General features: G+C 41.6%; 2 protein-coding genes and 1 pseudogene across 2 annotated transcripts in view; 2 read left to right on the top strand and 1 right to left on the bottom strand.

Annotated features, from left to right (window-relative positions):
- Positions 1-23129, bottom strand: part of POLR3G (RNA polymerase III subunit G) — a 38690-nt gene extending 15561 nt beyond the window's left edge. The window contains exons 1-2 of the mRNA XM_074952843.1: positions 22780-23129; positions 20944-21037 (exon numbers count right to left, since the gene is read on the bottom strand). The gene's annotated coding sequence lies outside the window, so the exon portion shown is untranslated. The remainder of the gene's footprint in view (positions 1-20943; positions 21038-22779) is intronic.
- On the top strand, positions 281-10163 carry MBLAC2 (metallo-beta-lactamase domain containing 2). Its single transcript, XM_074952841.1, has 2 exons — positions 281-798; positions 7412-10163. Exons 1-2 carry the CDS (start codon positions 336-338, stop codon positions 7795-7797), a joined length of 849 nt encoding a protein of 282 aa, XP_074808942.1. The 5' UTR covers positions 281-335; the 3' UTR covers positions 7798-10163.
- Positions 20047-21397, top strand: LOC141987946 (E3 SUMO-protein ligase ZBED1-like; annotated as a pseudogene).
- Positions 23130-23338: the final 209 nt, after the last annotated feature.

Below are 23338 nucleotides of genomic sequence, written 5' to 3'. Positions count from 1 at the left end.
GTATCACAAAAAATAAAGCCAAAATTAAGATGGAAAAAAGTCAAAGACTAAGAAAAGGTATTTTTCAATTGCAAGACTTAGATCAATTATGATCTCCAGCTTGGAAAAAAGTTACTTCTGTCTGGAAATCAAACTGGACTCAAGACTCCATTTTTCGTTTTTAATCAAAACTGAGGCTGTTTTAAAACTGAGAACTTAAAAAAGATGGGAACACGTGTCAGCCAGCCCCGCCCCCGGCTCTGCTGCCGCAGCCCGCAGTGGGTAGCGGCGCCGCGCAGGCTCCTCCCCGGGCGGCGGCGGCGGCGGCCTCAGTGCGGGGCTGTGTGCGGCCCGGCATGTCGGCGCTGGAGTGGTTCGCCCACAAGCCCCTGGGCGGCGGCATCTACTGGATCCAGGAGCGGTTCTACGAGTCCGGCAACCGAGCCAACATCTGGCTGGTGCGGGGCTCGCAGCGCGACGTGGTGATCGACACCGGCCTGGGGCTGCGCAGCCTGCCCGAGTATCTCCACTCGGCCGGGCTGCTGCGGCCGGGCGCCGGGCCCGGGGAGGCGGAGGGCGGGGACAGGAGGCCCCTGCTAGCCGTGGCCACCCACGTACACTTCGATCACGCGGGCGGGCTGCACCAGTTCGACGAGGTGGCGGTGCACAGCGCCGAGGCGGGCGCGCTGCTCCGCGGGGACAACTACGAGACCGTCACCTGGCTGTCGGACAGCGAGGTGGTGCGGCCGCCCAGCCCGGGCTGGAGCGCCCGGCAGTTCCGAGTGCAGCCCGTGCAGCCCACCCACGTCCTGCAGGAGGGTAAGGGACGGGCGGGCCGCCCCGCGCCGCCCGGCCGGGATGTGTGTGTGTGCGAGGAGTGGGAGCGAGGGAAGCAGAGACAGCTCCTTGGGGCACTTGCGCTGGGGTCTTTACAAGGGTTTGCGTAAGGCGGGTGAGTTGTTTGTGTTCTGTTGGGCATGTATGCGTGCGTTTGCTGGCACACACGTAGAGGTTGAGCTGGGCACTTCTGTACGTCAGCAGCGCCTATGTGTGTGTGTGTGTGTAAGTGAAATGGGGCTAAGATGGTGAGTTGTGCATCTCAGTAAGGCAACGGGGCTTAGGTACAACACACAGTGATGCACTATCTGTATAGTACATCTACACGGATACCCAGCATGTGAATGCCTGGAGAGTTGGGGGGAGGTTCATCTGCATGTGCGTGCCTTACTCTGTATGTTTTTGGGGGATAAGAAAGTACATCTGTGTAAGACTGTATGCACTACTGTATGTGGGAGGTGTGCATATGCTGCGTTTGTGTCTTTAATTTACGTCCATGTGTTCACATCTGTTGTATACTTGCATCAGTACACCTGTGTTCAGTGTTTCTAGATTAAATATCAGCTTATATACAGTGCATCATGTTTATACGTATCTAAATATATACCTCATGTTTATAGTGTTAGTATATTGTATCACACTCAACTATAAAACATTTTTTATATAAAGGGCATCAGTGGATATGATATGCTTATCTGTGGTGTATTCATATATGTTTGTACTACATGTAGTAATCAGTCAATTTATATGAAGTGAATCATACATAATGCATCAGGATGTATGTTTATGGTGCATGTCTGTATAGTGCCTATGCATCAGTGTACCTCAGGTATCAGCTAAAGGGCTTGATTATCTGCAGCCTTGGCTTTGTCAGTCTTCTATACCTCTGCAAAGAAGGTGTAAAATGCTACTAGCAATATAAGTATGAGAGAATTCTGATTTTGGTATTGTTTTACACCCACTTTTCACTAATGTGAATGACTGCACAGGGTGCAGAGTAGTGGAGAATCAGGTCTGTGGTTTACTAATGGAAATAATTTTCATCAACTAAATAAGGCAAAAATTATTCTTCCACATCTGTTATAATTCTGACTTTCCTGCAAGACCTCAGGGGAACAGAGGAAAAAAATTATAATGCTCCTCTTTGATCTAGCTAGATAAAAACAGACTAAGTATTTTCCTCTCCGATGGGAAGCAGGCAAATCAGGAGCGGACAACACTGCCAGGAATGGTGTCACCCCTCCCTTTTGTCTCTTCTGTTACAGGAAGACTTTTCGTTAAGGGTGAACAGAATCTGGATCTAAGGCGAGAATTGTCTCAGTCACCAGTAATTTGGAGAAGATGTGATGATGCATTCTCCCATCATGTAGAGCAGGGGTAGTCAATAGGCAGCCCGGGGGACAAAACTGGACTGTCAGATGCTTTTGAACAAATTGCAAAATCTTTTTATTTTCATTGCTGGTTTTGTATTATTTTCTCTGGACCTTGACTATACCTTGACCAAGAAATTTGGACCTTGACAAGAAATAATTGATTACCCGGATGTACAGTTTCATGATGGAAGTAGTAATTCAACATTATCTGTTGTTAATATGAATATTTCATGGTGAATTTTCTTTAGAATCTCTTTTGACCTGTGTTAGCTTTTATGTTTGGAGTTGTGTTTTTTTTCATTGGATGGGCATTGGAAGGAACTGTCTTACAGATAAGAGTGGGGAAGAGCTGAGATTCCAAAGCCTCCACTCCCCCTCCTTAATTATTTTATACTGAGAAATCTCCCTCTATCGTATTCACAAAATGAATAAGAGGTATACCTATATTTTGCTCCCATTGATTTCAGAGCAAAGGAAGCAAATTTAGTTTTTTTCCTTCCCCAACAGCAAATAAAACTGGTAGAGAATGTGCAGTGAAAAATAAGGTTTCAAATCTGTTATAAACTATATCACAGATGATTGTCAGTTAGGACTGTCCTCCTGATGAGGCTTGTTTGGGCTGCAACCTTCATTTTGAAAGAAAATGGAATCTCACAAGATAAAAACAAGGAGCTGGTAAATATCTGAAACCGGGGGGGGGGCTTTTGAATTGCATACTTCAGCCTACTGAGTATAACTATTTTTCATTTCTGCAAGTAGTATTTAGTTGCTGTGATACGATAGTTCTTTCAAAATGCTAATAGCAAATGTCTAATGAAATAGATTGCCTAGTTTTGTAAAAATTTAAGCAGATTGGAGATCTAATTGGATTTAATTCCCAGACTGTTCTTGAACATAATAAAAGGAACTGTGGTATGCAATGTTGTTGTATTTTAATTATGAAGATTTCTGTAAAGGAAAAAATAATATCCAGCCTTCTCCTCAGGTGACTGTAATCTGTCCCCTTTTTAATACTGTATAAAAACATATTTGTGGTAAAATATTAAATAAAGAAGATTATATAGACCAGTCTGGAATAGTTGTAGCAATAAAACATTTTAAAATTATTTGATTCTTCCACTGGGTGAAGTAGGGCACTATGTTTCATTTAATAAAACAAAAATACCCCCCTTCCCACAATGTATTTAGGTGCAAATGATGTATTTGTTTGTAGAGTTAAAATATCCCTATTGACCTTAGAGAACATTACTAGTTTTCCTCCTTTTGAATACTTTATAGCAGAGAGGGAGAGATGTTGGGTGAGTAATGTCTCTGCATAGTTTGATAAGAGAACTTGTTATAAAACAAGTGTGTATATGAAAATAATTAAAACTGGGGATTGATTTCTCCATATTGGAAGTAATAGTTTAAAATTTTTGAAGAGTTAAAATTGTAATAAATTATGTTTAGTTGGATTGTTGTGCTGCCCCCTCCACTCTAGCAATACAAAACCTTTATTCCTTGAAAGTGGTGAGTGGTACAAGTTGGGGAAGTCAACTTTTAGCTGTGTAATCACCTGTTGACTACACTGTCTAGCCTTTTCTTATTCTATACCTATTTAAAATCCCACTTAGTATATATGTTGTTCAGTTTCAACTGTTTTTCCTTATCTTGTCTGAATTTGTTGTTAAAGTGTGAACGCTTCTCTTCTCCCTCTATTTGAATGATTTTAGTTTTAATAGACACCATTCTCTTTTTAAGAAACCAATACCACGGTATTTGGATTATTTGAACTCCTTGGCCCTAGAACTGTTTGTGATAACCTCCATGCTGATATTGTGCCTTATGAAGAGTTGTTTTTTGTTTGTTTGCAAGAGCTGAATTGCAGATTTAAAAAAAAACAAACAAAAAACTAAAAACATCAGAAGCACTCTGCAAAGTTTATTACACTTCATCCAGATACGAGAGTAGAGTAAGGTAAATTAAGAGTCTTATCAGCTCTGAAAATGTTGACAGAGTCTCAGGGAACTTAAAACATTGCAGCAGTTGGAAACCTTAACTCTGATTTTTCTGAAACAGCATCAATTTAGCCATTTTACATGTATGTACTATTTTTTTTATTGATGTTTGTATGTGTAAAATAGCAATGTTGGATAACAAATTGTATACCATAATATACAAGGTATGCAACAAGCCAGAGTTAACGTTCTGTTAGAAACTTTAGCTCTGAATTTTGTGACCTATGTAATTTATCAGACCTAACAATTGAGTTTAGTTTTTCCATTTACATTAGTCATATCTAATCTCTCAGACTACTAAAGCCACTTTAATTTATTTATCCTGTCTAAAATCTCACTGAATTTTTAGCCTAAATTGTCTTTGTTTTATCCTTGCATTTTTTGTTCCTACACTCCTGGTGTACTTCATTTTCTTCAAGCCATTCTGATGATTGTGCCTTAATTCTGCAAGTGCTTTCCCCCTCTTTGAATTTGGGCTGTTACATGCTGTCCATTTCTCTACCCTCTTCTTTCATTTTTTTTTTTCTAGTATGATGTTACTTTGGGTCTGGGAACCCCATTGGAGCACTTCACAGCTCCAACTTCCTCATCGCCACTACCATCTGGTTCACCACTTTGGACATTCTGTATCTTTTATATAAAATCATCAGTGTTCATGCTATTAAACTATTATCTAGGCCTTCCATGCATAGTCAAACTCCCTTTTGAGGATAACACCAATAGCCCCCCAAATAACTTGAAACTAACTAACTTGGCAGCAAATTTTCAGGTAGAGACAATACTGTTTCCCTATGCTATGCACAGGGTAGTCAAATCTGCTTCAAGTTTTAATGTTGTGATAATGGTGAGATCTCAAACCTTTGGCCTGGCATAGCAGCACTGATAAGTAGGGCCCTACCAAATTCACGGCCATGAAAATCTAGTCTCCCCCAGAAAATCTGGTTATTGTAAAGGTGTCACGGTATTGCCACCCTTACTTTTGTGCTGCCTTCAGAGATGAATTGCCAGAGCGTGGCGACTACAGGCCAGGAGCCCGGCTCTGAAGGCAGCACCACTGCCAGCAGCAGTGCAGAAGTAAGGGTGGCAATACCATGCCACCCTCACTTCTGTGCTGCCATCAGAGCTGGGTACCTGGCCAGCTCTCTGTTTGCCCAGCTGTGAAGAAGTAAGGGTGGTAATGCCTATGCCCCCCACACAGACACAATAGCTTTGTGACACCTTTAGGGTCAGGACCCCCGGTTTGAGAAACGTTGATTTAAGGTCTTTACATGTTTACAAATCATGAATATGTATTTAAAACTATAATTACACCATAAACTTTAAGATTTAAATATCTGAAACAGTGAAATTCATGCTTTTTAAAATGTAATGACTGAAATTTACCAAAATGGACCATGAATTTGGTAGGGCCCTAGTAATAAGTGTAACCCAAACAGCTACAGCACAGATGCAAAATGCTGTCATTTTAGGGCCTGACTTTCAGAGGTGTTATGTGCCTCTAATCAAGCCTATAACTTCCGGAGTGCTGACTAGATTTCTCTTGTGCTAGCCGGTCATCAGAGCCAGAGTTGAACCAGTATTTATTTTGGTTCAGTTCATGTTTGGGTTCATTTGCATTCGGTGTGTCTGGGTTTGGTTCCAGTTCAAGCCACCAAACAAAAATAACAGTTCAGTTACTGGTTTGAGCCAGTTCAAATCAAATTTTAGTCTCAGTGGAAGTATGCCTTCTGGTATGCCTATTTACTATTTTGTTGTCTTGTTTTATAAAGTAAGATCACAATAGTTTTTAAAATAGTAAGCCTAAAAAAAATGTGAAACATTTATTTTAACTAGAAACCCAAATAATTTATTTTAAAGTTCAGGTTCAGTAAGTAGGACAAATTTATGGTTCAGATTTGTTTCTAGTTCAAGTAAAAATACTGGTATGAACTGGTTCTTCGGTTCCCATTCACTTCCCTGACTAGGACTAGATGTTTTGTAATTTCTCCTTAGTTTTTGGACTACCTAGTGCAGAGGTTCTCAACTCTGGTCCACCGCTTCTTCAGAGAAAACCCCTGGCGGGCCGGGCCGGTTTGTTTACCTGCTGCATCCGCAGGTTCAGCCGATCGCAGCTCCAGGCCAATGGGGGCTGCAGAAAGCGGTGCGGGCCGAGGGATGTGCTGGCTGCCCTTCCTGCAGCCCCCGTTGGCCTAAAGCGGCGAATCGTGGCCAGTGGGAGCCGCGATCGGCCGAATGTGCAGACGCGGCAGGTAAACAAACTGGCCTGGCACGCCAGGGGCTTTCCCTGAACAAGCGGTGGACCAGAGTTGAGAACCTCTGACCAAGTGCATGATGGCGTGTTGAAAATCCTTCTTCTTTTAAATTAGCTTCACCACAGTCATTACGAAGGTCCTGTATCATGATTGCCATCCTTTAGGTTGTGGAAGATGATGGAATTTCCTTTAGAATTAGTTAATATCACTCTTTAATCAGCAGTTTGTATGGAGGTACTTGTTGAAATAAGTCATATCTGTCCCTCCTCTCATAGTCTAGGCTTTGAAGTTGTAAATCTTACTTTTAACCACTTCTTTTAAATTAGAGATTTTTTTAAAAATGAATAGAATATCAACTTTCAAGTGCTGAATTAGCTATACTGTCTAGCCAGTTCTACATCATCAACCTGAGCTTCTGCTGAAACTATCAATGCAATGGCTATTTCACTAAAAAAACATAGCTGTGGTGATAGTGAAACAGTTCTTAAAAATCTGTTCTGAATATGAACTAAAATATGACTACAACTTTCCTTTAATTTCGTATATCTTAGTCAATACTGGTATTCTGAAAAGTAGTATATTTGGGAGCCAATCTTGCTTCCATTGTAATCATTTACATTGTTCTGTCACTGCAGATCTCAAAATAACTGTGTTGGAGTCCAGAGAGAGAGCTAAATAACAATAAATTTTTATAGACCATAAAAAGCTCGGTATTAAAAATGCAAGAAAAACCGAAGTTGGGAAATCAGTAGATTTTTAGAATGTGTGTTTCTTTCTGCCCAAATTTCTTTATAGTTCAGATCACCTGATTAAAAATTAAGTCCCATTCCACGTTTACCTTACAATGTTTGGTCTCTTTAGAGGATATATAATTTGCTTACTGCATAGACCGCTGTATACACTTTGGTTTTGGCTTACAATGCATAATAAATGCATATTTATATATTATCCCTTAATATATTTAAATCTGTAGGGGACGTGATCAACCTTGGTGACCGACAACTGACTGTCATGCATATGCCTGGTCATTCAAGAGGAAGTATTTGCTTACACGACAGAGATCAGAAGATATTGTTCAGCGGAGATGTTGTTTATGATGGATCGATGATTGACTGGCTTCCCTACAGCAAGATAAGTGATTATGTCACAACTTGTGAGCGTCTTATAGAATTAGTGGACAGAGGCCTTGTGGAGAAGGTACTTCCAGGGCATTTTAACACCTTTGGAGCTGAAAGGCTGTATCGTTTAGCTTCCAACTACATTTCAAAAGCTGGAGTTTGTCACAAAATTTCTACCTGTGCCATGAGGTCCATTGCAAGTTTAGCTCTTCGTGTGACAAATTCTAGAGTCACTTCTTAGTGTCAGTTCATTTTGTTAATATCAGCTGTTGTAAAACCAAATGGCTTCTGAGCTAGTGTTGATAAAAAGCAAACAAAAGCAGTGCGTTATTAAAGAAAAGGCAGGCTGATAATGAATGATCCATAAAGATTTTTATTTTTGCTTATTTTATTTTTATTTTATAAAATTAACACAAGCTATACCTATGCGAATGATCTTTTCTTTCTGTTTTTCAAGGCATGTTTGCACATGGATTATGAATGCCATTAGACTGCGGTTGGAAATATATTGTTTTATTTTTGATATTATTCTGATGGATACATATGATATGCCAAAATGAAAAGTTTGACATTCGTGCCTGAAACGTAATTTTTTTTTTATGTGGTGTTAGGTTAAAGGCTCAATTTGTGTTTAAAGTGTACTTTAAAAATGGCTGAAATGTAATTTAGCTGTTAGTGCTATATTTGAAAAGATAGCTGTAACATTCCATTGTCCTATAGTACTGAATTCAACATCCAGTACATTTAGTTTTACTTTTAAAGTGAATGTAACTTGAACTGTTTACTATTTGTTTATAAAGTGTTTCAGTACATATTGTTGCTTTTTGAAGAAGTGCATTGCATTTGAGTCTCTGTTCCTAAAATAGATTAAATGCATCCATGAAAATTGCTAAGATATATCATCATTTCTTCATTAAAATTGACGTGTTTGTTGTTTTAAATGATGTTAAACAAGTTAGTTAATATGTGCATAATTATTTAACAATTTAAATAGAATATAGATACTATTTTAAATGGACACTGTCTGATTATTTTTATATATATTTTATCTTCCTAACAAGTTTGACAGTGTTTAGTTTTCAAATTTTGTTTTTCCAGTTTAGCAAATTTCTTTTATCCACTATGTTTAAGAGGAGTTTAAAAATTAACCTAGTTCTTTGTTTGCAATTGACTTTATGCAAAGAGATGGTTTTATGTGATCATACCAAACTATATTTTGGGCTCTATTCAGAAGAAAATATCTATGGCCTTTCTGACCTAACATAAACTTTGGGAGAAAGAATGGTCTGCCATGGAAACTAATCACAAATTAATAAGCACTCTTGCCCAGAAGTTATGGAAGTGAAGATCTTATGTAAATCATCTCTCCTCTCATGGCTATTTACTTCATATATTCTTCACCAAAAGCAGCACTGCATATAGAGTTTAATAAAGGCATGACACATTTATTTAGATTTTAACAGTGCCTATTTAATGAATGCTGGAGCAAAACTGTAAGTGGGCAGAACAGATCCACCAGACCGTGGCTAGTCAGAGGGCAAGTTAGCAATTATATGTTCTGGTTTTTGTTTGAGGAAGAAATCTAAATTCCTTTATATGATTATGTGAAGGAATGATAGCTTCATTTCTGAGGTTAGTTCAGGAAGAACTATTTAACCCAGTTGCTACTTTCTTTAATACCAGAGATAAGAGGCAAAAAAATGGGCCTGAAAAGAAAGTCACTCAGTGAAGGGCCACAAAACAAACTTCAGATCATGGCCTCTCTTCTTTTCAGTTGACTGACATTTGCTCTTATCTGCATATGCTCATTCCAGTCTAAATATTATTCTGAAAAGCAGGCAGGTTGGCAGTTTGAGAACTGTTGTGGAAGCAGAAAATTCAGAATGCCTGAAGAAGCATATTGTAGCTACCAAAGAAGCTTGGGTTTACATTGAATTGTCTGGGTGACTTGCAGCAGCTGTTGTGGACCCCTTGATTCAGTAATTGCCAAGAAAGGATGTTTTGTACTGTTTTAAACACAGAATTTGTGTTCCAGCATCAACTATGTCATACTACAGAGTCCTTAAATTCTGACTTCACTGGGTGTTTTGCCAGCATCAAAGAGCAGTAATTATCAATAATATCAGTAATTGTCAGATTTCTTCCTCCACTAAGTTTTGCCTAAATCAGTAGTTGACCCAGTATAAACACAGTCTTGGAATGGTGTTTAATAGTATACTGCTTGCTCCAGATACACAGAAAATCCTAGTGTTGTGGGTCTTAAAATAGCAACTATTTTTATATTATAAGAAATAACTTGTTAGGCAAGTAATATCCTCTCTGTAAAATATTTGGAGGCCTTCCCCCTCAGACTATATTTTTTTTGTCAGATTTTGATCTTAAGAGTTTAACACTGTCCCTTTCACATTATTTGATTAAATATATTTAAAATTGGTTAAGTTTAAGTATTGCAAAATTTGGGGTGTTTAGAATTGTTGTTTGTAAAAAGTCTGAAGCACTGTCTGTGTTAATTAAGTTTGCTGTTTTCAATATAGTGGAGGTTTTATGGAAAAATTAAACTTGGTCTGTCTTCAATCAAAACTTTATTGATGTTGGCTGTCTGTTTTCTAGGAAACTGTATTGCATCTTATTTTGCCATGGATACTGATAATAAAAGTGTTATAATAGTGTCCAGTTATAATTTTCATATGTCTTAGAATCATAGAAATATAGGGCTGGAAGAAGTAACCCAGTCCAACCCACCACACTGTGGCAGGACCAAGTATATATCTAAGGTGTTTGTCTAAGTCTCCCTTGGTGTAGATTAAGCCAATTACTTTTTGTCCTACCTTCAGTGGACAGGCCCATTGTCTTTACAACAGCCCTTAATCGGTTTGAAGACTGTTATCAAGTCACACACATACTGTTTTCTCAAGACTAAACATGCCCAGTATTTTTAACCTTTTCTCATAAGTCATGTTTTCTAAACTGACTATCATTTTTGTTGCTCTTCTCTGGGCTCTCTCCAGTTTATCCACATCTTTTGTAAAGTGTCACCTAAAACAGAACACAGTACTCCAGCTGAGGCCTTACCTGTGCAGAGTAGAATAGAATAACTAGCTCCTGTGCCTTAATATATTTTTCTATATGTTTTAAATTGAATATTTTTATTTAATAACAGAAAAATTAAGATCTTTGTTTAAATGGAAGAGGATATTAGAAATGTACATTTTGTAATCACATTTCTATCCTAATAATGTAAACTGCACTGTGAACTTACTCATGATGGACAGATGCTGCAAGACCTGATTTTGGTCCTTTCTTTAGTAATGTGTTTGTACCAAAAAAAAAAAAAAAAAACCAAACACCTTCTTTCAGCAAAATCCACACAGGTGAACATTGTATTATATAATTCCCTTCTTTTATTAGAAAGACTGCTGGCAGGAAGCATCCCCAAAAAATAGGAAGTACAATTTTGCACAAACAAAAGGATGTGGAGGATGTGTTACTCTAAATTTTAGGTGCCAATTAAATTAGCCTACAATAGCACTTCTAATTTAACAAAAGGGTAACAAGGTTGTGGCCCGCCTGAAAGGAATTGCCAGTGTGTTACTGGGGGCTTGTGTCCAACCTGCAGAGGGCTCCCCAGAGCAAACTAGTCTTGCTAACCCCTGAAAGGACACGGATACAGCCTTCCGCTCAAGGATTGACGCAAGCAGAAATTCTTTTAAATCTAAATTATTTAACAGAATTTTTAAAAAAAAAAAGTTTAATAAAGCAAGAAAAGATACATAGGATTTAATAAAACACAATACAGTTATATTTAACAATTACACAATAAAGCAGTACAGCAAAATAAAAGACATAGACTGCATAAAATACCTAACACCTATAGAGCAGAGGTTCTCAAACTGTGGTCCGTGAGCTCCATTCAGGTGGTCCACGGCTAATTCCCTCTAAGGTGCGTGCCTGGGCGCACACACGAGAATGAAGGGCCACTCACCTAATTAGTGGAGCCGCGCAGGTGTGGTTCCACTAATTAGGTGCCTGTATCCTGGAGAAGACTCACATATAAGATGAGGTGGTGGCCTTGTGGGGAATAGGGGATAGGTGGGAGGGGACAGTGGGGTGAGAAGAGCGGGTGGGGGGAATTTGGGACGTGCAGGGCTGCGGTGGCCAGAGAAAAAGGTGACTTTCCCCATCTCCAGGACTGCGGCTGCCAGGGAGAGACGGCCCTCCTTCCCAGCCCCAGCTCAGGGGCTACTGTGGCAGCACAGTGGCTTCCCAGCCTAGTGACTGCTGTGGCAGGGGAGACCCCCCCCCTTCCCAGCCCCAGCTTGGGGGCTGTCACGGCAGGGAAGAGGGGGCACATCCATCGCATTAGAAAGGTAAGACTACTGATATTAAAATAAGTTATGTGCTTTTATTTGTAGAACAAAAATTAAGGGTTTTTTTATATAGCACTTTTATCCAAAGCGGTTTGCAATGGTTAGCTAACAGTACAAACAACATTTGGAAAGATCAATAAGTGGGCTGTTGACACCCTCAGCAATTTTCAGGTTGTCTGCAAAAAAAAAAAAAAAAAAAAAAAACTTTGAAAACCACTGATATAGAGAATACAGTAGTTTCAATGTAACATGCATATAAAGATCCCACATTCAAAGGCTTTTAGTCTTAGTATTAGTCTAACCCTGTACTTAATACAGTGTAGTATACACGGCCTCTATATACACATATGAAAAAGTCGTCATATTCCCAGATTTAAAAAGAAAACATTTACTTAACACTAACACTTAATATTTAAACATACATCCTGTGAGCACTGGCCAAGCGGTCAGTGGGCAGGGGAGAGCTCCTCATTCAGAAACAGGCATCAAACTTTATTAACACACCCACCCAGACACTCAAAGAAAATAATTTATAAAATTACTGTTACGCTCTCACACCAAAATCCCTCTGACTCATCTTAGGTCCTTCTGCTCTGTCAGTATAAAAGATGAAGATGTCTGCACCTGGAGGGAAGGATCTAGCTGATAATGACATTTTCCTCTGTCTTTATTTAAATGTATATCATAAGGCTGAATTGCACTGTTACTACAAATATATCCAATTCCCTGTTCTTCCATACAAGCCTCAAGTTCAACTCTTTTCCATGTCTGATTTTGCTTTATGGCCCAGAGTTTGTGTTCTATTGGTTGCATCACACTGGTGTTGACATTTAACCCAAGTGATGCAATAGAAGATATCCATTCAGTTTGGGCATCAGACATCATATATGCAGTTGCTTGGTTCAACTGAGCATTGTATGTGAAGTTTACCAAGAATTCCACCAAGAATTAAGGTTCTTCCACCAAGAATTAAGGTTTTTTTTTCAGCCTCAGTGGCATATTTCCACATTATGTTTCTTATTTCTATAGGTAAAATTCAACTCATTCCATCTCCTATAATGCCTTGAAAACATTTTCCTCTTTCAACTACCGACATTTCAGTCTTCGGGCTTCTCTACATGTGAAAATTAATCCAGAATGAAGGAGGGTGTGAATGTAAAGCAGATTAACTATTCCTGATTAATTCTATGTGTGGAGGTTTTTATCCCAGAATAAGACTGCCTTATTCCAAATTACATAAATCCAGTAAATCTAATTTGGAATAAGAAATTCTTATTTTGGAATAAGTGTGTCCACCCATGGAGTTAGTCTGGAATAATTCCCCATGTAGACAAGTTTGAGCAAGCTGTCTTTGTCATGGAGCCAGTGTGTCATGTTAGTGGGGATAGCAGTTGAATCTGTAAACAATCATAAATAAAGCTGGGTGTCTTGTGTATTTTTGGCAATGAAACCAATGTGTCTCAGCACCTCTCCAGGTGGTCTCCTGGATTCTGAAGAGGAGGGGGAACAGGATAGTTCCTTGTGGGAGCCCAGAAGTGAAGACTTTTCTGGAAGAGGAACAGTTTCCCATCATTACTCTAAGCCTGTTGGAAAAGAACTGTTGGAGCGCTATTGCTGTGATGTCTGGTTCAGCAATGTCTTGTAAGTGGTCAGCAATACCTTGCAGTTGACAGTCAAAAGTTGTGGAGAGGTCAGTTATTATGAGATTGGCCTCTCTTCATCCCTTAGTATTATTGGGGCTGTGTCCATGCCATGCCCTGGTCTGAAGTTGAATTGCAGGGCATCCAAGATGTCAGCAAAAGTCATACCTAGTTGAAACATGGCTACCAGTACTTTCTGAATGGTTTTGCATAAGCGTTGGAGATTTTCTCAGTCAAATGCTGGCTTTCTGAGAATCATGAACATTGTCACAATTTTCAGTAGGATTTTCATTGACAATTACTGTTAGGAGTAGGAACAGTTTTCTTTATTGCCATTCCTCATCCCAGAGAGTTTCACCTGTTTCACAGGTGATGTGTCAAATATTTCTCAGCATTTCTTCAGCTTCATTGTGTACCAAACACACACAAGTGGCAGGGTTGGTAATGTCATCTGATCTGCTATATAGTTTCCTTCCTATGTGCATTCATCTCATCTCTTTTGTGAAGCAGGAAGAAAGCTCTTCACAGCAGTGGTCAGGGGTTTGGTCCAATGTTAGGAGCTTCAGGTGCACAGTACCTCTTAAAAACAGGAACATAGTTTTTTCCCCATATTTTTCAAAATCAATTTTATTTCATTTGCTTTCTGGGTTTGTACATTTTTATGTACAGAAATTTTAGATGCTTGTATGAGCAGTGTTTTACATTCAAATTGTATTGTTTTGTTATATCAAACTAAATCTTGTGTTCTGTAACTTCACAGCAGAAACTGTATTATGTTGCAGCAGTCCTCAGTCAATGATCATGGAGTCTCTCTAATTTTTTTTTTTAATTGGCAAATAAAATGTAATCTTTTCAGTTACTTCTGGTATCTTAGCTTCTCTTTATCTCAAACACTGCTGTCATCAGGGAACATCTCTTCCTCTGCAGGAGAATTGTGCTGGAAAAATAGGAAATCTCACTGCTAACGATGAAATAAGGCATCTGCAGTGCTGGGTCCTGAACATGTACTACTAGAGATCAGAATAAACGTTAGTCCAACTGCTCTTTGAACTGAAAAATAGCTGCAATCAAAGGAAATGAAAAATCAAGATGTAGGAGAGAAGGAAAGGGTATAGGCAGGGAATTATGAATGAAGGAAAATAAAACAATTTTCCCAAGTTAAATTAAGGACTAGTTTTGTGTGTTTCTTAATTATTGTACTTAATGCCTAAGTACTACAGTGATTTTAGTAATATCTCTCATGTCTGAAAAATTGTACTGAATATCATACAAAAACAAGTAACCTGTGTGGTATTTCAGCATTTCACTTCCAAATGGAACCAGGAAGTGCAGAAGCATGGAGAACTGAAAAAATAATTAGAAAACAGTAACTACACCTTATTTGAACTTCAACTGATGTTTGGTTCAAGTTATGGTGATGGTTTGGTCAGTTCATATTTTATGTAAATCAGTTAATACAGCCTTAAAGAAAATACAACCAAATTATAGTATCTTGTCACTGCTATTCCTTGCCTATCTTCCTATATAAACACAGTCATTTAGTGTTCATTAGCTATAAGCCTATTTGTTCACTCATTAAGATTCACCAGTCATTTCATAACAAGTGACTGAATAAGTGACAGATACATGCCATCTGGTGGTTTACCTGCATATGTACAGTTTAGAGTTCTACCATCATGCTCCTTTATTTTAGGAAATCTTTTCCCAGTGTTGTCGCTTTGATAACTAGCAGAACAATAGTAACATTTAAAAAGATGCTGAAAGGGAGCAAGCAGATCCCTCTGAAGAATGTATCAAAATAACATGAAAATGAAACTACATATGAAGTTAGAAATTTTGAGATTTGGCTAAATAGCTACAGAATGTATCTCTTTATTTTCAAACCATCTTATCACTCTGGTATCCAAGAGCATTTTCAGTGATTTGTTCTGAAAAATGAATATATGGTTCCTCAAGCTGCTCTTATTCATTGGCTGCCATCAACATGCAGGGGCTATTCCAGTAGTTTAGAGGTTAGCTTCCATACTGTGTGTAAGATTGCATGAGTAAGGGGGAAAATATTAAACAAGGTAGTAGAGAGGAAAAGGAGGAAAAAAAATAGGAGAGGGCACAGAAAAGGCCATACTCTGCAGGGAGGGAAGCCTGAAGTTGAGGGCAAAGCAGAGAAAAGCAAAGTGGGGAACAATATGACAGACCACAAAATGGAAATGGGATAGGAGCAGGATTTACCTACCAAAGGGAAGGGAGGCAAAGTGATTAATAAAAAATGATTCTGATTTCTGGACTCCTGCCCATCCTCAATGCATGTGCGACAATTTTAGGAGTTCAGAAATCAGACAATAGACCAGAATCATTTTTTATATTCATGATTTTTGGAGTCTGGTTCATGATTTTTAAACTTTTGAGGTCAGCAACAGAGATTAGTGTTGCTAAGTCTCACAATTTTATAGTGACAAAGACCATTTTGGTCCCCACTGTCAGAGCTTTTGCTAGAGGACCCAACTAAAATCAAGGCCCCATATGCTAGGCACTCTTCAGCCACATAATAAGAGAGGCTTGGTTTACATGGGGAGTTTAAACAGGACTAAATTGAGTTAATCTGATTTGAAAACACTTGTGTACACAGGCTGCAATTCATTATAGTGCACTGACCCTGCATTTATCACAAATTCTGGAGTCCTCTTTTGAAGTTATGAACTTTGCTACAAATCAAGTTAATTCAGTCTATTGTTCATGTGTAGGCAATGCTGCTGAAAACTGCTTTGACAGTCTTCCAATTCTTATCCTACCCTACTTTTCAGGTGATCATTATTGGCCTCTCTGTTTACCTACATGCCCTCCCCTGTTCTGGGGTCAAGTTGACCAGATGTTCCCACCCCTGTTTATAAGCTGGAGCACAGCCAGATTTTGTCTATTGGCTCCTGGATTCCATTTTATCACAATAGCTATGGAAATATTCCAAAAGCTCACAATATGCCTTGAGCAGCTTCTTGGAACTGTGTTGAGACCCTGACCAAGACTGAGCAGGCAGATCCTATGAAGGGAATCTTGGCATGTAAGTCTTTTTTATAATTTAACATATTTTAATGTATTATGTTATAGGGTTGTACTAGCTTCTGTTCGAGGTGCCCTATGGCTGCAGCCACTCTAGAGTGTTGTGAGCTAGAAGATTTTCTGAGTCCCAGGTCCCTGCCTTGCTCCCTCTATCAGCCTATGCTATCTATTTGTCCCTTGGTCTTCCACACACCTTTTCAAAATGGTGGATACTTTGGCCAAGTAATTGGCCTCTATCTCATGATGAAGCCCAGTTAGTGACCATTTTCAGGACCACACTCTAGAAGGCACATGCCCATGTATCTATTTTTACTTCCCCTTCCCTTTGCTTGGTAAATGATATCTTCCCCTCCCCCATTTGCACCTCAAAATAGTGGCTGGCAGCAAACAGTTGCAGTTTTTATGCCCTCCCTCCCCGAGGGGATTCAAATAAGAAAAACATTCTTTTGTGAAAAGTGTAATGTTTACTGAGGCAGTGGTTACAGAAAAAGAGTTTGGTTAGTGTTCTCACTTTACATGAGGTAGACATTGACATTGCATGCCTGTAAAAGCGACAAACAGTACTGATCCCCTACAAATGCCCTGTAACGCTCATTCTAACAGATTGGTAACAGTGAATTCTTCAGGCAATCATTGCAGAACCCTATCCATTTTTCTCTGCACATTCAACATGTCTGTAGGGGAGATAAAGCAAAAGGTAAGGCTGAAAAATTGTTCAGAGATTATGAGGAAGAGCTGCATGGCCACCCACCCCCTCTCCAGGGAAAGCTTGCAGTCAGAAGCTCCTCCTTCCACTCCTTGAGCACTTCTGGAGGAATCATCATGGTGAATAACCTCACAGCATCTCTCACTGGTCTGTCCTTTGCCTTTTTAAAAAAGGTCACACTTTGCCTCCTACTCACCTGCCTCAGGGTAATGACAGCCTAAATGTTGGAGGGAGTACTATAGAACTCACCCCTAGATTCACCCCACTCGCTCTTCTGATACTATATATCAGAGGTGGGCAAACTACGACCCATGGGCCACATCCGGCCCACAGGACTGTCCTGCCTGGCCCTTGAGCTCCTGGCCAGGGAGGCTAGCCCCCGGCCCCTCCCCCCACTGTACCCCCTCTCCCACAGCCATGCCACTGCACGGGCAGCACAGCTTGCACCTGCCCACCTCCCAGGCTTTCCAATAAGCTAGTCCTGCTGCTCTGAGCAGCATGGTAGGGGGCGGGGAGAGCAGGGAGCAGTTGGGTAAGGGGCAGGAGGTCTCGGGGGGGGGGACAGTCAGGGGGGCGGCTGGATGGGGCAGAGTTTTGGGGCTGGGAAGTCAGGGGATGGGGGACAGGGGGGTTGGATAGGGGGTGGGGTCCTGGGTTGCGGTTAGGGGCAGGAAGTACTGGGAGGGGGCAGTCAGGGGACAAGGAGCAGGGGGGCTTGGATGGGTTTGGGGTTCTGAGGGGGGCAATCAGGGAGTGGGAAGGGGTAGATAGGGGCAGGGCCCAAGCTGTTCGGAGAGGCACAGACTTCCCTATCCAGCCCTCCATACAGTTTCACAATCCCGATGTGGCCCTCGGGCCAAAAAGTTTGCCCACCCCTGCTATATAAGCACCTCCAAGGCACAGAAAAACTGTGAAGGCAGACCAGGAACATATATCCCCTCCCCCCAAATCTCCAAGGTACAACTACAAAGCCAAACAGCACATACCGAATGGACAAAAATCCCAATTCACATACCACTTACCATCTCTGAGGTCCCCCCCAGGCTGAGAAGAATCTCAGGGTCGTAAAACCAGAAATGCATTTAAAAATATGCTATCAAAGCCACCCCCAAAATATGAACAACAACTGTCTTTTTGTTAATACCCCGTCACTGTGGCACCTGTACTGGCCAGACCATTGAGGTCAGGGACTTTGTCAGTGACTGAGTAGCTGGAGAGAAAACAGAAAAGTCATGATGAAATGTTCACAGGCATCATTACACAGTGCCCACTCAAAACAAATTAAAAAAAATGCAGAGGTGGAGGCAGTATCTGAGGACAGAGAGGCAATTTGACAAAGAGCTTTCCTGGGAAATCATTGCAGTGGAAAAGGACAGCGTGACAGTTGCCAGAGAAAGCATTGTCATGGCCAAAGACAGTATGAGAAAAGACAGGAAGATGCAGAGGCAACTCCTGGTGGCAATACAAAGCCAAAATGCCCTACAAGTTACTATTAGGGCAGAAGGCAATGCAGCACTGCAAACCAACACCCAGTCACATTATCCAGCTCCTGGACAATACAGGCTACTGGGAACAACAACTCCTCCCAGCTGTACCTTGCAGGATTGCTCCCAGAGGCAGTTTCCCTCATAGTGTCCTGAGCTGGAGTCTGAGAACAGTGGCACATGGAACCCCAGCTTTTTTGAGCCCTCTATTGCCCCTGGTGACTTCAAGCCTTGCTACTGTGACTTCAAGACCCTCTCCACCACTTGCACTGTGCCCTTCTGGATCATTTGTCTTAGCTTTGCATGTAATTCCCCAAATATTTTCCCAAAAGAGGCAAGTGAATTGCAAGAATTTGTCTGGGTTCTAAGTCTCTTTTCAGAGGAATTTGTAGCAAAGGCTAAGGTTGCCATGAGGTTTAGGTTATGTACACACTACCACTTACTGCAGTATAATTTATGTCGCTCAGGGGTGTGAATAAGCCACCCCACTGTATGACATAAATTACACTGACCTAAACGCCAGCGTGAACAGCGCTATGTCAGCGGGAGGGAGAAACTCTCCTACCGACCACTGCTCGTGGGGGCTGGAGTAATTAAGTCAATATAAGAGCTCTCCCCCATCGGAGAATGTCTGAACTACAGCACCAGTGCAGCTGTGCCACTGTAAGTTCTGTAGTATAGCCATTGCATAAGAGAATTTGCTTGACCTTGTTGGTGATTCCATTTTGAGAGACAAGTTTAAAGTTATGCTTCTTGATCAGTTCTGGTTCTCAGTTAGAAAAGAGTTCCCTAAATTGTCCCAAACAATTGTTGAAATACTTGTTCACTTTGCCTCAACATATCTGTTAGGGATGGAAATAACGTGTAAAAAACAGTAACGGTGTAACCAATTCAAATACTATCTGTTACACGGTTAAACGTTTACCCAGGAAACAATGGGTACGGGGGTGTTGCAGCACCCCCACATTTTACGCAGGGCTTCCTACACCCGGGGTTCATCCCAGCTGCCAGCCCTATGCCTGAGGCTCTGCTGCCACCTGGCATCCCAGCTGCCGCCACACCTGAAGCTCTGCTACCGCCCGGCATCCCAGCTGCCGCCACGCCTGAAGCTCTGCTACCGCCCGGCATCCCAGCTGCCGCCACACCTGAAGCTCTGCTACCGCCTGGCATCCCAGCTGCCGCCATGCCTGAAGCTCTGCTACCGCCCGTGAACTCTGTGACAAATACAGAGCTTTAACCATGATCACTACAGATATGCTGCCCGTAAGTACCATTGAGGGTACAGGTTTTCGTGCATTGATGAGTTTTGCAGTACCTGAATACCGTGTGTCTGTGAGACAGACTATATCCTCAAGACTAGAGAACTGCTATGATGACTGTGTGAAGTCTGTCCAGGAAAAATTGGAAAACACTGTTAAAATAGCTTTCACTACTGACTGCTGGACAGCATTAACTACAGAAAGCTACATGACTGTCACTTGCCATTATATTGAAAATTGGGAGCTTTGATCTGCAGTTCTACAAACCGAAAGTATGGCAGAACAACATACAGTAGAAAACCTTGCTGAAAAATTAAATTACAGTGGAAAGATGGGGTCTGGCAGGCCGTGTCTTGGCGTGCATACACGATAATGCAAGCAACATTGTGCTCGCCAACACACCGAGGTATGTTACATCGGAATCTCTCAATTGTTTTGCCCATACTTTGCAGCTAGCCATTAATGATGGGTTTTCTTCAAGTAGTGTGGATCGGCTACTGCAGCTGCAAGTAGACTAGTTGCACATTTCCACCACAACACTGTGGCTGCAAAAGCACTCGAAAGAAAACAAACACAGCTTCAGGTTAAGCAACACCGTCTGATCCAATTGTGTAAAACTCGCTGAAATTTGGTATATGACATGTTTTCAAGACTCAGTGAGCAAAGGTGGACTATAACAGCTGTGCTTTCAGATAGCTCAGCAACAAAACAATCTGATGCCTGAACGCTTCAGCTGCAAGATGAGCACTGGCAATTCATAGAGGATATCTTACCAGTACTTTCCACTTTAAAATGCTCTACACCTGTCATGTCTGCTGAACAGTCAGTGTCAATTTCAAATATTTATCCAATTTGCAACAGTCTTCTCCAAACTCACCTCAGAAGCAAAGCTCCTGTCGAAAATGGAAAAGTTGCTGATTTCAAGGCTGCTGTTCGTCACTCTCTGGAGCATCACATGAAAGCCAATGATCCTGCCAGGGCCGAAAAAAATGCATGAAACTCAGAAGAGTGCTGTAGTGATGCTTTTAGGTGAAGGTTACACCAAAAAGGAGAATGCAATAGAAAATGAACTGGAAAATTACTTCGGGGAGCCTTGTCCTTTATTGGAATGCAGTCCATTGGAGTGGTGGAAGGCTAATGCACAGTGTTGTCCAAGGCTTGGAAAACTGGCAAACAGTTACCTGTGCATTCCAGGAACATCTGTGCCTGCAGAATGTGTGTTTTTCAATGCTGGCCTTACTGTTAATCTGCTGTGCACAAGACTGAAACCAGAGCATGTAAACATGATAATTTTTCTTAACAAAAAATCAGCAATAGAGTTGAAATTCTAATCCTTTTTTGTGTGTTTTTGGACGTCTCACGGATATTATGTAAAAAGTTAAACCAAAAAGTGGGTTTTAGTTTTACACATAAGACTGGCTGTTTTTGTTGTTAATAAAAGCACTTGACAAAGATAATATATATGTGTGGTAGATCCATTGTGAACCAGTGGCGCAGGAACATTTTTTAACAGTGGTGGTGCTGAAAGCCAGCCCCCTCCTTACCCCTGCCCACTCCCTACCCCTGTTTCCGGGAGGGGGGACATGGACAGGGACCAGGAACGCAGGGTTAGATGTCTAACTGCAGTGATTCTTACATCCATAGTATTGACTGCTTACTGTATTTGGAGCAGGAAAACAAAGATATATTGGTAGGACCTTTGGAGTATTTTCACCATCTAAAAGAAGAGTAACCAGAGATCACAAGATCAATTTCCTGCCATTACAAGATGAAGACTCTGGTCACTTGTGCTTCTTGGTTTCTCTAAAATCCCCGCAAGTTAGGATCCCATAATCTTCACCAATAAGTAATATATCTGAATTGACAAAAATATATGACATATAATGGATCCGGTAGGGCAGGCAGCAGAGCATGGGGCCCGGGTGGCAATGGGGCTGGCAGTTGGGAGGGAACTGGGAGCGAGGCCAGCAGCCAGGATGCTCGGTGCACTGGTATGCCAGGCGGCAGTAGAGGCCCAGGTGCAGCAGCAGCAGAGCCCTGCTGGGGCAGGCAGCCAGGATGGACACCGGGGTGGCAGCAGGTCGGAAGCCGGGACAGATCCCAGGCCACACCAGGATGCTGGGTGGCAGCAGGGAGGGTGGTGCAGGGCTGGCAGCCAGGACCCTGGGTGGAGTTTAATCATTAACCAGTTAAACTCTTACATCTCTAATCTGTGTGGTTTGTGGGTTTTGTTTTTTTTGACTTGATTAATGTACACTGATCTGCAGTTGAAAATCTCCGAGATCAAACCAAGGAACCAGAAATTGTGTGCTAGCAAATAGGCTTACCCTACTCCCGTAGACAAAGGTGAGTCAATATGTGTTCTTTATGTTCAATTTCATTCAATAGTAGAGTGGTACTACTCTACTACTGTGCTATGTATGTTGCTTTTTGTCATAAGCAATACGTCATGTTGACAAAGAACAAAAATTCTCTTGTTCTATGCAAAAGTACTCTTTCTTAGAAAGAGGAAGGCCCATATGGGGCATGAATCTCCAAAGGTGGGTGCATCAAAAAAAAAAAAAGTTTAGTAATTTTAAATATATACTTGTTACAAAAAATAAATTGGAAAGTGCTCAAAAGTTGGCAAATGGCATAACTAACGCTAGCTGTGCAGCCTTAATTCCGAACCCCTTGTATGAACCATAAGCATTATGATACTATTTTTAATTACCTGCTCACCCACATCGATCTTCAGCAGGGTTTGAACCCAGGACTTTTACTAGCAGTTGTCTTCCACGGGCCCCAGCCAGTGAAGGACAGTGAGAGCCGGTGGGCTATGCAACTCTTTACTAGTAGCGGCAGCGGATTCCGGTGGCTGGGGCAGTGTCCTGCGCCCATCTCTGCCCGCGGCCACCGGGCCTATCTCTCGGGGAGGGTGCGAGCCCTGATGGGGCAACGGGGGGGGGGGCGCGAGGAATTCAAACGGTGCCTAACCAGCTCCCATCCAGTCACGGTCCTGAGCGCCGTGCCCCAGCTCCCTTCCTGGCTCCACAAGGACCCGCCCACCTCAGCGTTCCCCCTCCTGACTGAGAAGACTCCGCCTCTCCCGGCAGGCTCTTGAGCGTCACAGGCTGGCCCGCCCCAAACCCTGGGCAGGGGTGGCCCGACGTCAACGGGAGGGAGGAGCCTCAAAGCCGCGTCCGGCATTCTCACCCGCCTTCCCGCCGCTTTTGAAATTTAACCGCCACTTCCCCAATGCAAAGCCTGAGCCATGAGGCATTCTGGGTAAA

This window comes from Natator depressus, chromosome 5 (assembly GCF_965152275.1).
Source record: "Natator depressus isolate rNatDep1 chromosome 5, rNatDep2.hap1, whole genome shotgun sequence".
Lineage (NCBI taxonomy): Eukaryota > Metazoa > Chordata > Testudines > Cheloniidae > Natator > Natator depressus.
This window is presented reverse-complemented; position numbering and strand designations above follow the sequence as displayed.